This window comes from Phlebotomus argentipes, unplaced genomic scaffold (assembly GCF_947086385.1).
Source record: "Phlebotomus argentipes unplaced genomic scaffold, Phlebotomus argentipes genome assembly contig_5, whole genome shotgun sequence".
Lineage (NCBI taxonomy): Eukaryota > Metazoa > Arthropoda > Insecta > Diptera > Psychodidae > Phlebotomus > Phlebotomus argentipes.
In genome coordinates this window covers 9,711,217-9,732,061 of record NW_026776165.1, presented here as the reverse complement: position 1 = coordinate 9,732,061, position 20,845 = coordinate 9,711,217, and the positions used below count along the sequence as shown (strand labels likewise).

At 41.3% G+C, this 20,845-nt stretch overlaps 1 protein-coding gene across 3 annotated transcripts; it reads left to right on the top strand.

Annotated features, from left to right (window-relative positions):
• Nucleotides 1-14,234: 14,234 nt before the first annotated feature.
• On the top strand, nt 14,235-20,837 carry LOC132255464 (PDF receptor). Of its 3 annotated transcripts, none has more exons than XM_059751514.1 (7): nt 14,235-14,470; nt 17,566-17,718; nt 18,094-18,201; nt 18,411-18,571; nt 18,976-19,230; nt 19,890-20,180; nt 20,251-20,837. In XM_059751514.1, exons 2-7 carry the CDS (start codon nt 17,619-17,621, stop codon nt 20,638-20,640), a joined length of 1,305 nt encoding a protein of 434 aa, XP_059607497.1. In that variant the 5' UTR covers nt 14,235-14,470; nt 17,566-17,618; the 3' UTR covers nt 20,641-20,837. The 3 variants fall into 3 exon arrangements, with proteins under 3 accessions (XP_059607497.1, XP_059607496.1, XP_059607498.1); XM_059751513.1 differs by having other exon boundaries at nt 17,508-17,718; XM_059751515.1 differs by lacking the exon at nt 14,235-14,470 and adding an exon at nt 16,246-16,339 and having other exon boundaries at nt 17,508-17,718.
• The last annotated feature ends 8 nt before the right edge of the window (nt 20,838-20,845 follow it).

The following is a 20,845-nucleotide window of genomic DNA, read 5'->3' as shown; positions in this document are numbered from 1 at the left end:
TCCAAAATTGAATTCCCTTTGACTGTGAGCCGAGCGCAAAAGGATGCTCCCACGAGATCCTAAAAATACATGGAAAACACTGGAAGTTCGTGACAGTGGAAGAGGTGCGCTGTCTTAATTTAGGGCTCTCGCTGTAACAACATGTACCGAATTTCATTCATTCGGCCACGCTCTATGGCAAAAGAGATATTAAATTTGGCAAACTCGGGGAAAATCTCAGTTTGTACGGCGGAAATTCGCCTCTTGAAATTCACAAAGTCACGTTCAATGCTTGGCAACCTGGCAGGTATAAACTTTTACCTTATTTATAGGTTTTGGCGGTGGAGCAAGATTTTCAAATTGTATTTTCTCACGCATGTGTTCGTCTTCTCTTCTGCTCTAAATTATCTCATGTAGTGCTATTGATACCATTAGGTGCCATAAATTCAATTTATGACAGACGAAGAAATGTGAAAGTGAAGCCGGAGAAGGAACGAGAGAGAAAAAAGTGTGTCTCGGGAAAAGTGTTTGTTTTAAAAAGGTGGAAAGCAGACTTTTTGCGTCCTGTGGAAAAAGAAATGACGAAGAAAAGTTTACTTGGGTTTGATGGAAGAGCGTGTGCGAAATCCACAAGAAACTTGTCCAACCGTGTGATTCAATTGAGTTCATTTTGATTCAAATTCACAACAATTCGCACATGAGGCAAAAATTCCTTTTCCTCCAGAAAATAACCTGCCTTATGTTAGTCGATGTGAACAACAGTGGATTTCCATATTCCAAAAAGAGAGATATCCTGTGACCAGACAACAAATACTCAAATTTTGAATTTGAATCTCTTCACTCGATTTGCTGCATTGCAATCCAATTAATAAATCGTGATTTGGAATAAAATTCCATTTTTTATTACAGTTTTCTTCTCATTTGTTTTCATAGGATTAGTTGAATTTTATTTCGACATTTATTAATGCATCCTAAGTTAGATGTGTCGAGAAAACTCTGTGTATTTTTTCTCTTCCTTGTTTCAACTGTCATTTCCCAATCTACTATATCCACAGACACATCATTTGAATACACTCTATCATTATTCCTCACAATTGTGAAACAAACAGTTTCACATTTATTTACATATTATTCTCACATTAAAATTCTCACAGTTTGTCACAATCGATTTCCAGAACGTTCAGAAAAAAAGTGTGACATTGCATATATTTATGGCACAATTTGCATTGAACATGCTTGGGAACGCTTTGATTATATTGCGAAAACACTGTCAAGTTGAATTTTTGTAGTATTCCAACGAGTTTTTCCAGGCTTATTTGATTTATATGAAATTTAGCAAAAAAAAAACAGTAATTCAAATAATCCTTATAGGATTAAACTAGATATTGTGATAACCCATTTATTTGGAAAGGTATTAATGGATATATAAAGGCGGGGTAAATTCACTGGGATCGAAATTTATAGCCATGCATTATATCACTGTTTTCAGTGTATACATAACACTTTACCTTGTTGACACAAAATCCTAAGTTCTTAGAATGCTTCATGCTTTTCACGGGAATTTCAGAGATTTTACCAGCAATGAAGAACACTTTCGTCGCACCTTTATTATTTTGTTAAAAGCGTGGAAAAACTAATTATATTTTGCCTCATAGAGCAGCAAAAGAGTTTATGAAGTTTTATCTTTGAAAAGCGTAGTGGAATATGAAGCTATTTAATAATTTAATATTTGACAAACTTTACAAAGAATGTTAACGCCAAGAATTTCTGAAAATCATTGCAGAATTTCCCTTTTACACTGTTCGTTCACACACTTTTTTTTGTAAGTTAGGCGTAAGTGACGAGATTCTGTGCTGTAAAAATAAAATGCCAGCAGTGTTGATTGATTCTGCAATACATCAGAATTACCACCCAGTTTATCGTTTAATTTAAATAATTCACACTCCATTGTGGAAACAGGATGAGGGAGACACCGAAGCGGAAATCCCATTTAATGTGAATGCGGATTTATTTACTGTGGAGATTAATTTAATACACCTGCTAAGAGAGGGTTTACGCCAGAGGCAGTTGGGGTGGAAATAATCAATTTTTGTTCGCCCTTTATTCCGCCGAAGGGATTTTTGTTGTCTAATACCTCTTATACAAGGTATTATTACATTTTCATTCTGCCTTTTTTTCCCTCCATCGCCATCCAGTTGTGAATATACGAATATTTCCGCACGAGATGAACGTGGAAATGCACTTTTCCTGGACCAGTGGCGAAAGGTAAAGTTTAGACACTGGGATTCGTGGCGTTTAAAATCAAATTTCACCGTATTTTGCTTCAACTTAATCGCATTAATAGGAGTTAAATTGGATCTGCCGAGTGGCAGAGAAAATACCACTCTGACGTGTCTCACCCACACGCGAGGATGCCACCCACACCCTATCAGGTGGTGTATTTTGGGAGGAAATATTAAATTTAAAATTAAATCGGGAGAAATTGTCTGCTGAAACATCCAATCCACGCTCTCGAAATGCTATATTAAAAGTGACTTTCTTAGCTCTCTCTCTCTCTCTCCCTCTCGAACGAAGAACATCGTCGGCAGAAGATATGGAATTCCTCCAATATGGTGACTCGACAGAAATGCTTCGCATTCCTCCAATGGCTTTAACCAAGCACACAGACGTTGGGTGGAATTTTTTCCTCGTCCCTGATTTCTCATTGCGAGCTTTTTCCCATTTCCCCGTAACGATTTAAAACCCATTTTTAGTGCCCACCAGAGCATTCACTCTGGGGTGGTCGAAACAATTTTTCTGCAATTTGAACCGCTCGGGATGCATTTGGTGCAGATAAATTTTATTACCAACGAACTTGACGCGCGTGCTGAATCTCGCACTTCTCTTGCCTCAAACGGAAATTTGAGGTTCCACTGGGGAGTTGGTCGGTAATTGAATGGGAAATGTGAGTCACACTAGTTGTCACTGTGGGTTAAAAAGTGAATTAGAGGAGTTGAAAACAATTAAAAATACAAAGTTAGAGGAGTCTAAAACTCATGACGCAATGAATGATGGAGAGAAGTTTTCGATTTACGTATGTATGAAAACACATTCGAAAAAGCTATTTATTCATTATATAATTCTTCAATGTGAACATCGAGAAAGTATGAAATATCGATCGAAACATTTATTTTTCTGTAAGTGTGAAAAATACTTGATATTCACACAATGTGCTTCCGATTCTTTGCTATGCAAAATTCAAGTGTTCTTCGAAGCTTTGTGGCCTCTTACGTCGCCTCTTCGCTCCTTCGCCGTGACCATTATTCCTCAATCAACATGCAATCATTCACTTGAACCCGAGAGCACAGGATCCTTCCCCTGCCCATCATTCAAAGTCTCGAGGTGGGATTTTCGTTTCGAGTCGATCTGTGCACTTCTCGATGATTAAAGACAGGATGAAACATTGAAATTCATATGAAGGAGATATCTCTAAAATTCCTCCTTTTCACAGAATAAATAATGAGCTGAGTGGATTTAGATTCATAAAATATGAGGCCACGGCGGCATTTATACAATGATTTCCCCGATGGATGGTAAAAGACGAGCGAGAGTATTATGGAAATTGATGCAAAAATTGAATTTTAAATTTATCTTTACATTCTTCATTTTTCACACAAAAGACGCGCTCAGAGAGTCAAGTTTTGTTAGTGTGAAAATCAATGTGAAGGAATATAAATCAATCCTACTAATTTGCTCACTGAATTGGCTGAAGAGGTGAATAATTGGTGAAACTTTTTCCGTGAATGATTGTACATAATATACTCTGAGTTGTAGTTTGGAAGCGTGGCAAAACTTTTCTATTTTCACTTGCACACGAAACTTCAAAATAAACAACAGCACGCCTACACTCAAATATGTTTTTAAGGGAAGTTTGGCGTATGTGTTCCTCTCTGCATGAGCTTATTTCAATATTTATACGGATTTGCACACAATCTCGCATATTTAATAGTTATTTACTCAATCACATGACTCACACCCGTGGAGACATTTTCAACATACATCCATGTCTCCCCGCAATTTTTTTTAGCACTGACGTATGCAAATGCCACGAGAATTCACCTGGAAAGAGGACTCAGTCGAGTGGAAGGCGGAAGAAAAAGGAATCTGTCAGAAAGTCTAAATGTCTTCCAAGCGATCTTTTAGCATTATTTTCACAACATCACGTACTTGAGGCACGGATGCAACGTGAAAGCACTGCAAAAACACCCAAAACACAATGAAACACGACAACGGAGAATCTACTGCTATTTACGAGGTTCAATTGATATGTTATGCGCAAATTGTCGAATATTTATTGAGCAACATATTTTATCACCCATTTTAATGACGTGTATCAGCCTAGCTGCTGAAATATTCTTCACTTATACACCAGATTGGAATGTTGCCAAGAAATGGCTCTTTAGGCAAATTGTTGCATTTCACAGATTATCTGCTAAATCTCTCATGAGAAATCTTGTAGGCGAAATTTATTCTGAGCAAGGATATAACCTTCAATTGTGCGATTAAAGGTTGTTTATCTCTTTTATTTGACTCCTAGTGAATGGGAGAACAACACGAAGGTAAATTCACGTGCAAAGAGTAATTGAAGAAGAACATGTTATGTCCAATGGAAGCTGAACTTCACTTGTCATAAAAGCAATCACAGACAAAAGAAAAAAATCGTTCGTAGCTCCGCCCAGTTGAATGCCCCGCCCATAAACCTAAGCTGAGTAGCAGTTGATAGAGAAAAGTTGAGATTTAGTTCAACTTTAAACTGAATTTAAACATTTCAAATTATCATCAAAAACTCAGTTTCTAATAAATTCGCAGAAAAAGTTTTATTTCGTCTTTTTGTGTGAAAATTTTGTGCATTTTTCATACACTGAAAAAGCTGATAACTTTTTATGGTGCGTCAATTATTTCACTCAACTTCCTAGTGCTCTCTGCAATTGAATGTAAACTGTTGTCATTTGATTACTTTCCCATTGAAATTGGTTTCATTTAATTATACTGTTGGGCTTTTGGTCGAAGTGAATACAATTTCATACAAGCATTGCTGATTGAATATTGGAAACACCAATGCGGGTGGGTAAATTGAGAACATGATAGAAGTGAGTGGTGTTCTTTTTGGTGACAAAGATGACGCATATATAAAATTCTGGAATAATTTAGTGAAGTTAGAAGCAATTTCAGATTACAGACAAAGGCGTCTTCTATCCATGAACTCATTACATTGTGCGCGAGGTTCTTCTATTTTGAGAACATTATAACCACTATAAATCATGGTAATTGCAGATGAAATGGCATTCGGTAGCCTTCGAGCATCTTTCATGTCAAAATAACCGACAACCTTAACGCTTAACCGAGTTTTGTGGTCAATTTTGCCGAATATGACTTTCCAAAATCGAACGCTCCTGGCGGATCTCCTCCGCCCCGAGGGGGGCGCTCTTCCGCTGGCGATTTGTGCGTGAATTAATTGACGACATGGGGGGCTATATGGGTGTGTGTGTGTGAATTGTGACTTAAGAGACTCCGCAAGGCTTTCGCCGGGCAAGTTGCAATTAAATATCAGGGATTTCCATTAATTGAATAATTTATGATATCATTTGGACTTTCACTGAACTTTCCACGCATCTCTTCACCTTCAGGCCATGCTTTCGCCACCCTTGATCCACTCCCACCCCCGCGGCAGGAGAAGCGGGAGCTTTTTCCTGGTGCGGCGGCGGACAAGAAAGAGAACGCCTGAGGGAAATTAATGCATGGAATTTAGGTGGATGGGTGTCTCTCTCGCTCGCTGTCTCTCTTCCCCCCCACTCATCAACTTTTTTAGCCTCCCCACAAAGTGCGACCCCTGCTCAAGAAGAAAAGTGACATGGAAGAGAGACAAGGAGCGGAATTTTCAACTCAACATTTGCTTATCGATTTTGTTTGACAAAATACTCCAACATCATACCCTATTTGGCATGGTTGTATTTATGTTTCTCTCTTTTGGAGTTTATGCTGATGGAAAAAGGCGAGGGGGGCGGGAGAGAGAGAGAGAGAGCGAGTGAGAGAGCTTTTTCGGCACTTCACATACGACTTCAGCGTCGCTGAATTGCCCACGACCGATGGGGCCTCACTTCACATGCCAAACTACACTGCTGTGAATAATTACAACCCCCTTTCGGTCCCCAATCGAGGGGCGGCTTTATTAAGCACGTTGTGTGCCGTGTGCATTGCTATTGACGTGCGTTCTTTGATGATGGCGCAGCGCTTTAGGGGCGAAACACGTTTGCAAAGATCACCTAATGGCTCTGTCAATATTGCACATTAAAGCGAAATGTAAATGTGTAGGGATAATATTAAAAGTTTCACCGTAAGTGACAATATTTGGGGACAGTTTTGCCATGATTACTTTTGCAGGATAGGAGATATATATAGACTGTTATACTATAAAGTTCCTGTGAAATGATTTCCATTTGCATGAGCGATAGAGTCAATATGAATCGTCGGAGAAACATACAAATTATCATACTGTACTTTTACACACCTATAATCACTCTATTCATAAAGCAATTTACAATTGTCAACTTCTATTGTAAATAAAGTGAGTCGCTGTGAACACATAGCATATGCCATGGCATTTACCTTATGGCATGTGGCTCAAGAAGAGCCGTATATTAATTATGGAAATGCACAATTTAGTCTCACTTGTTGCAATTTTGAATCTCTTCCAGATGATAAAACCCACCAAGTTGTCTGCATTAGATAAATCTTTGCCCAGAGCTTGATTGTAATGTGGTTTTCGCTGCAGGGCTTGAGGTGAGAATTATTCACAGAAGTGTATAGGGTTTGGTGAAAGTGTGCGGGAGGCCACTGCCGCCCATTTTCACCATACAATTTCCTTTTCATGTCCTCCTCTAGCCCCACAACAAGGTGTATTAGGTGGGGTGGCAGAGAAAAAATTTATATTGCTGCCACATTGGGAAATGGAATAAAGTTATACGGCCGATGGTATTGGGCGAGAGACCCACGCATCGAGAGTCAAGAGGGTTTTGGGGGATGAGTGGGGCAAAAAACTACATAATTGGATACTTGCCAGCAAAAAACTTTCTGCCATCACATTCTTATCCCTTCTCTCGAGGCTGTACCTTCGTTTTTTCTTCTGCCAAACGATCCCAACATCCACCAGAGTCACTTGAAAAATCCAGTGGGAAAGGTGAGTTTGGCTGGAATTCTGAGGGAAATCAGCACATCAGCACACACTTATCCTCTGCACCATTCAGTTTACTTCGTGCTGGGGAAAATTTCACACATTTTATCTATTTCCACCGTTCACCCCCATTCCCGAGGCACGGAGTCTACTTGGGGGTCGGTGGGTGGGCGCCCTTTCGCGCGAGAGACACTGGTACAAGTCGACGACTGACACTTGGGCAGATGACAATGGGGCCCAGTGTTAGAGGTTACAGCGGAATCCCATTCACTGCCTGGGGCGAAGCTCCGACCAGACAAATTACATAATTTTCAATCACGACCCATAAATCCCATGAGATTTCCATCTTGAAGGGCTTTTCTCTCCCGACTCTTTTTCCCTCTGATTTTTTTTTCTGCCTTCTCGCACTAGTCCGACGCCTCAAACCTCAGCATCTCACAACTATTCAATACTCGACGCCGTCCCTTCGCACACCCTCAAGACAATCACTCTTCTCTGGTCCTGCAAGTGGCCAGAAATGCGCCCACAATTCGCCCCAGTCCGCGATGATTCTGGGCAGGGAAAAATTTCTGTTGGAAGCGCCACAGAGAGCTTTTGCAAAGCAACACACAACACTTGAGAGTATCTGAACTCACACACGCTCCGCAATTATGGCGTAACTCCCACAAAATATTCTCTCGCCGAGAGATTTTCCCACATCCATCGATATCCAAGGACCACAGGCGGAGAAAGGGCAGGCGCACCACATTTCGGGGCGAGAACACACGGGCCAGACAGAGAGGCATCAAGCGAGTGAGAGAGACAAGTTCCCCTCGCCGAAGCTTTTGCCACACGCTCTCTTCATGCTCCTCTTGGCAATAATCACACTCTCTCGGCGATGTGAGTCGCATAGGCTTCATTCAGAGCGTGAGCTTTGGAGGCACCACAAGGAAGCATACTTTAAGAAAAAGGACATTTTCAAATTGTCTCCATAGTTTCATTCCTGGAAGTATGAAATGAAAGCATATCAAATCTCACCTTTAACCCTATTTTCCTCATTCTGCCAAGACAGTGACTGAGGAACTATATCCAACCACTTGTCCTGGTCAGGATTTGATCCTGAGACCTCTGAGGCAGGTACCTGCAGCCGCCTGGACTCTCACGCCGTGCGCTCTCTTTGGGTATGCTCGAGTGTCTCTCTCCAAAAGTCCTCCGTTGAGTTTCCCAAACAGCTCACGCGCTTCAACAGAAGAGCTTTCCACTCAAAACACACTCTGGTGAGGAGGAACGGAAAAAAATTAGGGGAATAGATGGAAATAAGGACACTCGCAAACTGAACGCATGTCGTGCCCTCTCGCTCTCTTCCCACTCGCTCGCACCCTCCTGAGAGACTTTCGCTCTTTCTCTCTTTATTACAACCCCCGATTGGCAATTGAGATTGGACTCTAATAAATTGGAACCACTTTGGTGTTATGATTGTCATTGATTGAAGCTACTTTGCGATTGCGATTCAACATCGACAAATAACTCACACGGAGCGTTCACTTTCATTAAGGGCAACCGTCCAAAATAACACCCGAAAGAGTGCCAGCGGCGCTTGGGTGGGGTTCTCTTGGCAAATAACCCGCAGAATAAATTGGATATTTTTCAATAAGACAGATTATATTTTGGTGCGTGTTTTTCGCGAGGGAAGAGGTGTGGAAATAAGTATTATTTCACGATGGAGCATTCTCCACACCTTCCCCAACTTCGGTGTGGCTCTTTGGCTTGCAAATCTAATCATCTTAGGGGTTTTGAGGCGCAATGAATGCTTTCATTAATTAATTAGTAGATTACTATTATTTCCGCGTTTTCCCGCCCATTTGGATGTTCCGCCCACGTTGAAGTTTCAATCCTTGTAGACGATACACAACGCAATACAGTAATAATTCCTGAGGACTTCCTTGTCTTCTGCTTTTCCAATAAAACATCTAAAAATAATTTGTTTGATAAATCTGATCAGTGTTTGTCTTTCTTCGCTATATTGAAACTTCCATGTGAGCCAAAATTCCAATGCAATGTTTTTCCTGTTCACCCGAAGCGACTTAAATTTTTCAGCATTTCCAGACATTGGATTCTAATGGTGCATTTTGGATGTTTGTAACGTGAGTACATTGGATTTTGGATAAGAAGAGCGTGCTCTCTGCCCTCTCACACCGCCAAAAAATCCACCCATAGTCGCCCATTTGGAGGATGTGAGCTCGTATTTCGTAGATTCAGGTGAAAATCAATGGAATCGTGAACGGAATTGCGGAGGAGCTCCACTCCATTATCTCATTACAGCGTGTCGACAGAGGAAACACACCCGAATCGCGTCACTCAGCTAGAGCTCAGAGCTTTTGCTGTGACACAGAGAGAGAAAAAAAGTGCTGTCCCAAGTGTTGAAAGCAGAAATTATCTGCCTTGTAGCATTGTTTGCTGATACGCTTCTCCACACCTTCTGCAGCCCCCCAAGCAGACAATCTTGTGTGATTAATTAGGCTGTCGTGTAATCTGAACATTCAATAATGTTGTCATTCAATTAATACATAAACAAATTCGTTCATTATTTGATGGGTATCAAATTGAGGAGGAGGGAATGCCAAGTGGACGGTTTAATTAAAATAAATTGTCAATTGTTCATTATAGATTGCTTACACTCCATAACAGTCGACCAATCTTATCACACCCCCGAAAAGCGATATTAATTGCCAGAACAATTTATATTAATCCCTCGAGTTTCCTCGAATTTCTACCACTACTTAAGGTGCCGCCCTGTCAATTTTCTCCCCTGTTCATCGCTCAAATGTCACAGGGCTGCTCATTGAATATGCAAGATGATTTAAATTGTGTCAAGCTCACTGAAGTTTGTCATGCATTTTTGATTATTAGTTGTGCTAATAATAGAACATATAGAGAGGAAGCGTAAAATCTAATGGTATATCAATAAAAGGGTTTTTCTACACTTGTAGTCAGTGAAATACAGCACACAGTTGAAGAAGGTTTCTGAAAAAATGTCAATCTTTTTCTCGTGTGCTTTAATTTTGGATCCCAAAAATTAAATCAAGGCTCTCGGCTGCTCAAGAGTCCGTAGTTTTCCACTCAGGGAAATGAGAGTTGCCTGAAGAGTGTTGTAATAATCGACAGCCTTTGGCTGTATAGTGGCAAAGTGTATTTAAGGGAGCAGCTGCGAAACTCTTCACTATAGCCAAATGAAGGAGGCTCTCTTGTTTTACAAAAGACGCTAATTCCCTTGCGATAGAGCATCATTTGGGACGGAGGTCAGCGGATGGGAGACTTAGGCTCTTGGGATGCGCTGCCGTTGGTAGGCGCAAAAATTCCTCGGAAATGCGTGTGCTTTGGAATTTATGAAAATGCGTGAATGAAGGGAATTTGCTGGAAGACGGCGAATCATTTAATTAAAAAGTTTCTCTCCACTCACTATCATAACTTTTATCACAAGGCGAGGTGCGGAATGGAAAAAAATTCAACATTGAAAGAAGACTCATATTGACTGTGTGTAAAACTTTATGTGTAACTTTCAATAGGAAGCAAGTGATGTAAATTGAATTTTTTGTCTTCTCGCAGAGGATTTGTAGGTCGGGTGTGGGGTGAGGGAGGGTGCACAATGGCGGGCGTGCGGCGGGAATATCTTCACGACCCTCCGAGGAGCTCAAGTGAAAACGGAAGGAAGGAAAAAGTATCGGTGACAATAGGAATTTTGCTTAATCTTTCATAAAACATTCGCACAGTTTTTTTCTGCCTCTCCGCCACGGGCACGAGAGGAAAAAGCCCCAATACCAGCGGAGCTCCATGGCAATTCATACAGCAATAATCACATTAGGGCGAGGCCCGAGGTGTGGACAGGACGCGGGGTGGGAATCGTAAAAATCAATCAGTGAAAAAATTGAACAGCCTCTTGATGGTGAGTGAGAGAGGCAAAAGAAAATTCTTACCCTCCATATTCATCCAATCAAATTGTGTCCAGAGTGGCGCTTTTTCCCAGCTGCCAACTTTATGGTCGGGGCCCTTGGCGAAAAAGCTCCATGATTTTACAGCAACAAGCACCTCTTTGCAAAAGGGGGGGCGCCCTGAAAGGCGCCTCGCCACCCTCTTCATCGGGAAAACATACGCATTGAATTGCTGTGGCAACAGTTGAAGCACTTTGATGTTCCACACCCCCTCGGAGCCCCCGCACAATTGTTACCACTGACTGGGAGAAGGGATAAAGAGATTCTCACATAAATTCAGGCGGGAAGCTCTGTCGGGTGGGCGAGGGTGGAAATCACATGAAAAAAGATCCCCACAGTTTTCCATTAGACACACGTATAGGCAGGGTATAAAACATGCTCGGCTCTAGGACTCTTTTCATCAGGCACGCAAGCTGCCAAGGCCGGGGTGGCCCCAGCTGAGGAGGTGGCGAAAGGGAGAAGAAATTAAATTTCATATATATGAATCTTTATTAATGAGACGAGACTTCATTTTGGACACTGACGGTAAATTACGTGTGCGAGAGGAGAGATTGAGAGAGATAAGACTCGCCCCTTGACATCTGCAGCAATAAGGATAAGCAGGGAAGATTGATTATGGCAATGCGAGCATTGGAAATGCATTTTACATGTCGTAAATTCAACAGGAGGCTCACATGATGGGTAATTTGTGTCACAACAAATTTATTTTCGGTCATGGCGCTACACTTTGTCTACGATGTTATCTGCTATGCCTCATCAAAGTTATATAAAATTTATGAAGCTTTGCATCACTGACCCAAAATTGTGAGCATCCATTCAATACTAGTCCTAGTCAGTAAGTAAAATATTGCCATCGGCCATTATTTTGTAATACATTTGTTTGCAAAATGTTCTTTATTATTTTTATGTCACAAAAAAATCATATTTCAAGTCTTTCGAGCCAGAAAAATTGTTCAGTGTCCCTTTCAGTAATTCCGAGAATCTTATACTGCCATCAGACATGTTATAGGAATATTCCTATTTATATCCTAAGACCATATATGATTGTCTGATGAAATTCTGATGGATTCCAAAGTTCACTTCAAGATAATCCCACACAAATTCATAACAATTGCAAAGTATGTACTCCGCAATGCTTTAGCTTTTAAATAGCTTATTACAACACCGAATTTTCCACTTCATCGCCAGAGCACACATTTTCTTAAACACGTATTCAAATCATTTTGCTACCTGGGCAGGAAATAATATAGTAATTCTATGCAGAGTCATGCTTTCCCACTAATTATAAAATATTTGCGTGTGTTTTGTAAGTAAACCATGAAAAACATGTTCCGGAGGAGTGAATTTCGCACATTCCTTCTAATTAACACAAAAATGAATTTGCAGCAATTTGCTGCTCACATTGGTTAATTCCGCAGGAATATTGCAATAAAGATAAGAAACATTGTTGGACACGGCAAAATGGAATCATATAAAACAATCATGTTTACACCTCACTTTCGAGATGGAGGAAATAAAACCACTGCACTTTTTGCACAAGAAATTGTGCAGCCAAAGTGCAGGAAATTGCGGTTCAAGTCGGAAAAGTTTAATAGCGAAAAGTTTTGGGGCAAATTTGTAAATTTCCGCAGAATTAATGCAACTTGGCACTGTCTCACCTGAGGCCAATTTTGTTGCAGATGGAACTCTCTGAACGGCGCAAAAATACAACAATTCTCACATGTGGTAACACTGCAATCCTTTCTATCGCGAAGCTGAAGGGCATTTCAAAGTGAATTCCGCGAATTCTGGCATTTAGCAATTGCACACAAATTCTTCTCAATTCGCTCTTTCTGCACTTTTTGCGCTCTTTCAGGGAACGGCATAAAAAAGCCATTTCGACAAACCCAAAAGTAAATAAATTAAGTCAAAGGGGAAATTTAATCGATAGAAGTTTTGTGCGATAAATTTACGTGAAATATCATTGAGTGGAATCAAGAGAAGGACCAGCAGAGAAACAATAAAAGTCTCAATAAATATTCGTAATGGGCTGGAGAGTAGAAACTTATATTGACTTTTGATATGGCCAAGATATACCTTTGCGATATTTGGTATCGTTTAAAGTTTCACTGCGTCCAATATTTTCTCGAATGTGCCTTTTGTGCTCCTTCGCATTACGCTCAAATATCAGAATTGAAGGCATATTTTTCTTATGGTTCAAAAGCTTTTGGGAATTTTCCAATACGTGAATCTGTGTATTTCGTTGATTTCCCTTAGGAATTTTCTTGTTTCATTTTTTTACGAATATTCTAACATCTCAGTAATTATTTGACATTCAAAAAATGAAAGCTCGGAAAGCTCTGTAAATAAAGTGTATATTTTAACAGCATTTTATGCAGCTTGAAAGATTTCGCTTGAAGTAATTCACCACAATGCACATAAGAAGCTTAAATTGTGGATATTTTTAATCTAAATTTCTGTTTCAGTTTTAATTAAAAATATTCATACACTCTCACTTGATATGAATGTTACAGCAATTCTAGGAATAAACAACAAGTCGTCACTTTTTGTGAACAAAAGACTTTCATCACTTCACATTTGAAGCACATTCAGTTGCATGAAGTTCTCATAAATGCTGTTTTTTATCGGAAGCAAAAAACTGTGATAACTTTTCGATCAGAAATGAATAAAGTCACCACCAGAAATCACAGTGTGGCTCTTTGCAACTTCCGAATAAATCGCTGACACTCGTATTATTTGTGATATTTGATATCAATGGCAACACTTTAGCCACTCTGATTGCTTCCTAAGAACTCACAGATATTGCCAACATGTATGGCAAGCGCAACTCTGGTCGTGGCCTCTAGAATTTCATGCACGGCCGCAACCGCATCTCTGGGCACACAATGCTTTGGTGTCACGTTTCACGTGCGACTCTTCGCCGGATGGATTTCCTGGACACACACACACACGAGGAATATCGTGTCCCCAAGGATGGGCAAAGCGGCGAATTTATAATTGCGATTGCGCACTCATCATAGTGTGCCTTATCGGCCAGAACCATAAACTTTCCAACCGTCATGAGAAGCATTTGCATCATCGGCGCTTCGCCAGTTCAGTTGCATCGCGACCACCTGAGAGCCTAGCTGAGAAGTTCTTCTCCTGGTGAAAAGAGTGTGAGTCAGTCTGTGTGGTTCTGTGCACACTTTTGGATGTACTGTGAACACTTGAGCGTGAAATATTCATCAAATTGTGCCAATTGCGACGATCACGCGTCCTGAGCGACACTTTCAGCGCCAGCAACGGTCTACGAGGAATACTTAAGCCTTAATGTGTAATTTATGATTATTATTTTATATACGTTCCATCTATTTTCATAACTTTCGCCCTCGTTAAAAATACCCTCCCGTCCACTTCGTTCTGGCCATTAACCAGAGACCCAAAGAGAATCTCACGGCGGTGAGAGTGGATTTTTCCTTACTTAATTGGTTGGTTGTTTATTGAAGACATTACCCTCCCCGCGTGCGTATCACCAGCGCAACATAAAAGGGTGCCTTTTCATCGCAGTTTTGGGCGATGGAAAATTAGCGCCACACCGAGTGGATTGAGAAGCCGTTACGAAGATCGCCTGAAAACACTCCCGAAAAAGCTCTTGAGCTCTTCTCCCTCGGCATTTCCTTGAATTTATATTGGCGTTAATGGCGGGAAATTTTACGCAACATTTTCCAATGATGCCAGTCCGCCCATTCGACATGATCACACACACACACCCCACCGATATGCCTCAACAGGTGGCTCGCAGCGTTCCTTCTGTGCGCAAAATATCCTATAAAAGTCCCTAATGCGTCACAATGAGAACCGCGTATTTCCGCATCATCGCCAGGAGTTTGTCCGTTTGAATAAAGGCGTCCCGCTGACAGCAACAGAACGAAATGTGCATTGCACAGTACATGAATATGTGCTAATTATAGTGATGAATATAGCAGGTGTTATGCAACATGAGACCTGTGGCTGCTAACTGTGTTTGCATTATTGGTAATTTATATTTATTATCCAGTATTCAGACAATTTTGTAGTGCATGGAAATATGAGCGAACCAATTACCTTTGACAAAGTTCGACAATATTGCAAAATGATAATTTTCCAGAAAATTTAGTTTAATCGTAACCCATTTCCAAGGAAATGAATGCCATCAGCTTCTCGACTATAATGTGTAACAAATGAAATTGCGTCACATTCTGTTTTGTGCTCAATAAACTGCAACTAATCATATGAGCAGATTATAATTGTTGTAAGCCGATTGTCCGGGTTTCTCTAATGCGGAGGAATTCAATCAAATTGGATAAATTTGTCACATTCTTTTGTCTCTGCTATGTTGGATTTAATTGAAAATGTTTAGTGACAAGTATATAGCAAGATTCTTCACTTAATTGCATAGCATTCTCATATCTTTATAAGGGTATTTTGGCTTTTCGTAACATTTTTGACGTTTTTATCTCCACGGAGTATTTAAATAGGGAGTGGCTTTCAAGTGGGCGAGATTTTGAGAATTCTACTGTGCAAAAGAAATTGTAAATTTCATAAAGCACATCACATAACAATTGAATAAAGAAAATTTAGTTCTTTTTCTCATTTCTACAGTATTACTGAAAAATCCTTAATTCACTACTTCTGATAATACAATGGTTTCTATGACAACATGAAATTAGTTGCATCTCTGTCTATTATTGTCTTTCCTGGAAAGTAACTTTCTTTTTTTTTCCATCAAGAACTCTTTCCTAGAAAGCATCTGAGGTCGTTGTCATGATCGGATATCGGATATTAATCTGTGCCATTGTTTGACTAACAAACAAACACACACTGATTCATGTGCACATAAAATGCTGTTTAATGTGTGATAAGGTGAGCAGGGAATAAGGAATTTCCCTGTATTTCAGTGGACGCGTTTTTCTTTTAAATATATCATTCATAGTGAATGAAGAAGCTTTTGAGATGCAGTATTCAAAAGAATAAATTGGCGTATTCCCAATGATTTATTAATTACATGCCACTATCCTCGAGAGAGGCACTCAGAAAATCCCTTTCTCATTTGGACTTTGGCTAGGAACTTCCACGACTGACCCTCTCAGCTTTGCTGAGGATGTAAATAAGACTTCAACCCGCCACATTCACTCGTCTCGGCGAGTTATTTCAGTTTGTTTTGGTGAGTAAATACCGAGCGGAGAAGAAATGCGAAGTGAGTTGGAGTTGTTGAATGCTGAAAACTTGCTAACGATGTGGGAAATATGTTGCAAAGCCACGTGATTGAGCCCTCGTGTGCCGCCTTTCCAATCCTTCCCAAACAACTATTGTGCACCCATTTTCCATTACATGATATTCTGTATTAAATTCCATTGCGTAACACTCCCACCCATGGAAAGAGGCGACTCGCACGGTGAGGAAACTGTTTGAGTTTGAAATACAGAGGAGAAAGAGAGATTTTGCAATGAAAGCAGTATTGAGGGGTTATCTCGGAAAAACTATAGCATATTTTCTTTGTTTTTTTTTTAAATTTTTCAAAAGTAAGCTGAGATTTTATTTAGAATTTAGCAAGAGGATGAAGAAGATGCTAGAAAAGCAATCATTTATAATAAGAAAGACTAGCACAATAAAATTGAAGCTGCACGACTTCTGTTACAATTTTAGAAACAATCTAGAAGTCTTCGATAAACATGATGAAAAACATGTAATTTTATATCTGGCTTCAAATTCACCTACAATTTATTTTTCACGACATACAGAGATCTTCTGAGAATTGCAAAATTGGATGAAAAGAAACTTTTCTATAGCTAAAAAATTCAACAGAAGTATTTGTCAACCAGGCGTCTCCACTGGTTGAGATGGGGACGCCTGGTGATTTAACTCTCATGCCGTTCAGTGATATTTATTCCATCAAAAACACATCTTTGCGCCAAATATTGCTTGAGTTCATGCGGTAAAAGTATTTGACCATTGCTTTTCACTGTGAAGGTCGCGCATTAGTATTCCACTGCAGGATCTTCTGTGATGTTCGACGAGGAGGTCTGTTGAAGTGCACGGGGTATTTGAATGTCGATTTTGCGATTGAGCGCTCACAGGCAAAGGACGCGAAATCCTTGTGATGGCTCTCGATGACGGCGTCTTGAGTCATCGTATTGAGAGTGATTGAAGGATGAAAAATGCAGCAAAGAATCCCCAAGTGGCCACACAAAAGGGCATCCGAGAGGGAAATTGCAGAGATTGTCACAATGAAGAGGCGCAGCGCCTCAAGAGATGCCCTCAAGTGCAGATGTGCTTTCCCCCCATCTTCCACATGTCCCCACACCACATATTGATTTTTTTTTCACTGCCAGGACTTGCCCATGTGTGATTATGCAACAATGCCTGAATGCCATCGCGATGTCCTTTCAGGATACACGCCAGAGTGCCAATGACAGCGCTAAAGCACTGACGGAGAAGGAACAATGCCCATGGACGGTGACACAGACTTAAACTACTTCTTGCTCAATCGGACCTTCGAGTCATGTGCCCTCAAGTATGAGGACTTCACCATGCCCGTGACAGGTGAGTGCGGAAGAAAAGGCCGCCCAAAACATTAATTTACCAACACGAGCGACATCCTTAATTCAGCATCTTTGCATTTATCTGATAAGAGACAGAGGCAATTTCCTTCTGAGAATGCCTCGAGATTGTGATGAGATTTCTCTTCTCAGCACACTTTGGATGTAATCCGGTTTTTGTCAAAGCACAGATACACAAGAAATTCACCTTCACAGTGAATTACAGGAGTTTTGTCAGAGAAGAAAGGATGATTACGTAGAAAATACTTCTTTGAGATTTTGGCTTTTGTAGCGAAAATAATGAGTCATTTTAATTGAAGACACTCTCTAGGGAAAAAGCGTTCCAATAAAAACACATCATAAGCCATCATTCTTTCAGCTTCTTATTGCAATTGGACGTGGGATAGCGTTCTATGCTGGCCACCAACGCCAGCGGGCACAATCGTGAGACAGAAGTGTCCCTTGCGCCACGGCCTGGACCCAAGCAGTAAGCGAAATTGTGATTTCCCATTCATTCATTCACGAGCGCCCTAATGACTCTCTCTCTCAATGATGTCAATCAATGGGAATGTTTAATCTTCCTCTGTCACAAAAATTCAACACACTCTTTGACTCTTTCCATCAATATGGAAATACAATTTCCACCATTAATCATCATCAAAAGCTGTGCTGTCGTGAAAATCATCTCAATTGTAGGATACGCCGAGCGGCGGTGCAGCGTAAGAGGCGAGTGGATAGGAAGGAATGGCTCTTCGGACATCCAGAATTACACTGGATGGACCAACTATACGCCTTGCTACACGCCGGAAATGCAGCATATCATGAATATGCTCTACCTCAACGGAAACACCGCCAAGGTGAGTCGATCGCAGTTTTACGGATCGTAGGATTCATCACTGAGCATCGTATTTCGTCAACATCTTGATTATTCATGCGAAAATTCAATTCGCATAAGTAAAAGTTGCATGAGAAAAAAACCCGATGTGAAAATGACTTGAATGGCTGAATGCATATAAAACTTCCTGAGCAGAAAATAGCCAAGATTAAAGTACTTGTGAATAACCAATAAAGAGAAGAAGATCATTTCTTATTGATGAATTTATAGTTTGTTTTCTAAAGAAGCCTAATATCTTTTGTGTGTTAAGAAACTTTCTTTCAATTGAGCTCATATTCAAAGTATTCAATTATAATTTTAACAAAAAGGACAAAAGGACTATGAAACTATAAAATTGGTGCTTGGAAATTGAATTTTATATTGCAGGATAAATTCAATATTGCCGAGCGAACGCGCGTGCTGGAAATTGTGGGCTTCAGCATTTCCTTAGCTGCCCTCATTCTCTCCCTGGTCATCTTCTTGCGCTTCCGCAGTCTCCGCAACAATCGCACGCGCATCCACAAGAACCTCTTCGTGGCGATGGTCATCCAAGTGCTGATCCGCCTCATTCTCTACATCGACCAGGCCGTCATTCGCGCGTACAACGACGGCTCAGTCGCCCGCCATGGAATCGACAACACGGTATATTGAAAGCCCATAGTCCTCATGAAGAATGCATGCAAGAACCTCTGAACGCCGTATGATTAATTTTTGAGAAATATTCCCACATTGAACTTGAGCCAGAAGTTTCCAATTCTTCGCCCCTTCTATATTTAATCACCCAAACACAGCACACCAGCGATGCGAGAAATTTGTGCAGACTTCAGCAGAAAATCCTGGCCAAAGTGCGGCAGTAAATACCACAAAGTGTTGGCTTTGCCATCACGAAGAGGCCCCTCAACATCCCCAAATAGGAGAGAATTATGCCCCAATTTTTGAATTATTAAGTACACTCTCTCCGGGATGCTCCATGAGTGGCCACACAGGTCACGTTTTTATCATCTCCACTGCCTTTTCAGCTGTTTTGACCATAAAATACTCTCATGGCCCGATGGGTTTGGATATTGCGATGAAACTTTAATATTGCTCGTATCTATAAAATGCTCACTCCGCCTCCCCTTTTCCTGCACTCACATTCTTCAAGAGGGCACACATTGATTTTGCAACCTTTCACGCGCTCTTCCAGCACGGATTTTTCCACTTTGGCCACTCTTATCTGCACACGTTCCGGTGACTCGAGCACCGAAGAGTGTGCAATTGATGGACAGCAGAGCCAACAAGCATTTTCTGCATACTTTCAGCCCCTTCTCTGTGAGGCTTGTTACGTCCTGCTGGAGTACGCCAGGACAGCCATGTTCATGTGGATGTTCATCGAGGGCCTGTATCTGCACAACATGGTGACCGTGACTGTGTTCCAAGTACGCTTTCCCTTCTTCACCTACATCGTCCTCGGCTGGGGCGGACCAATCTTCCTCACCGCCATCTGGGGCACAATCACGGCCAAGTATCAGGCCCATCAGCAGTGCTGGTGGGGCTACAATCTCACCTACTACTACTGGATCCTCGAGGGACCACGACTCACTGTCATCCTGGTACCCCTCGCCGCCCTTTTCTCTCTCTCTCTCCCTTCTTCACCACTAACTTCTTTGCGCTCCTTTGCAGCTCAACTTCTGCTTCCTGCTCAACATCATCCGCGTGCTGGTGGTTAAACTCCGCCAATCGCAGACCAGCGACATCGAGCAGGTGCGTAAGGCCGTGCGGGCGGCTGTGGTCCTCCTGCCATTGCTCGGCATCACCAACATACTGTCCATGACGGCGGAGCCGCTGAAGAAGTCCGTCCTGGAGTTCGCGCTCTGGTCCTACACCACCCACTTCCTCACGTCCTTCCAGGGCTTCTTCATTGCACTGCTGTACTGCTTCCTCAACGGCGAAGTGCGCTCGGCCCTGCTGAAGAGCTTCCGCGCCTACATTGACTACCACGGCGTGTGGAACACGCAGCAGCCGCGACGGCAGTCCTTCTACAGCGTGGCCTACACGCCAGCCATGGCGTAATTACCATCAGAACTCTCAGTGCGATGTCAGGATAATGTTATACAATTTTACACGAAAATAGAGGATTTTTCGCGCATTCTCATCTTATTGGGTACTCTAATGGGCGATGCATACGATTGGGCGTGATTTTTTCGCTCACTGAATATTTCGCTTTATAGGAGCAACTGGAACGTTCTTTAAAATCGAACTTGAGTCAAGATTTCTA

Bases quoted from the DNA above. Each gene is read 5' to 3' on its own strand.
- LOC132255464 (XM_059751514.1), top strand. From the start codon at position 17,619: ATGCCCATGGACGGTGACACAGACTTAAACTACTTCTTGCTCAATCGG. The intron at 17,719-18,093 runs GTGAGTGCGGAA...TCATTCTTTCAG, and splicing joins CTTCACCATGCCCGTGACAG to CTTCTTATTGCAATTGGACG. The intron at 19,231-19,889 runs GTATATTGAAAG...GCATACTTTCAG, and splicing joins GCCATGGAATCGACAACACG to CCCCTTCTCTGTGAGGCTTG.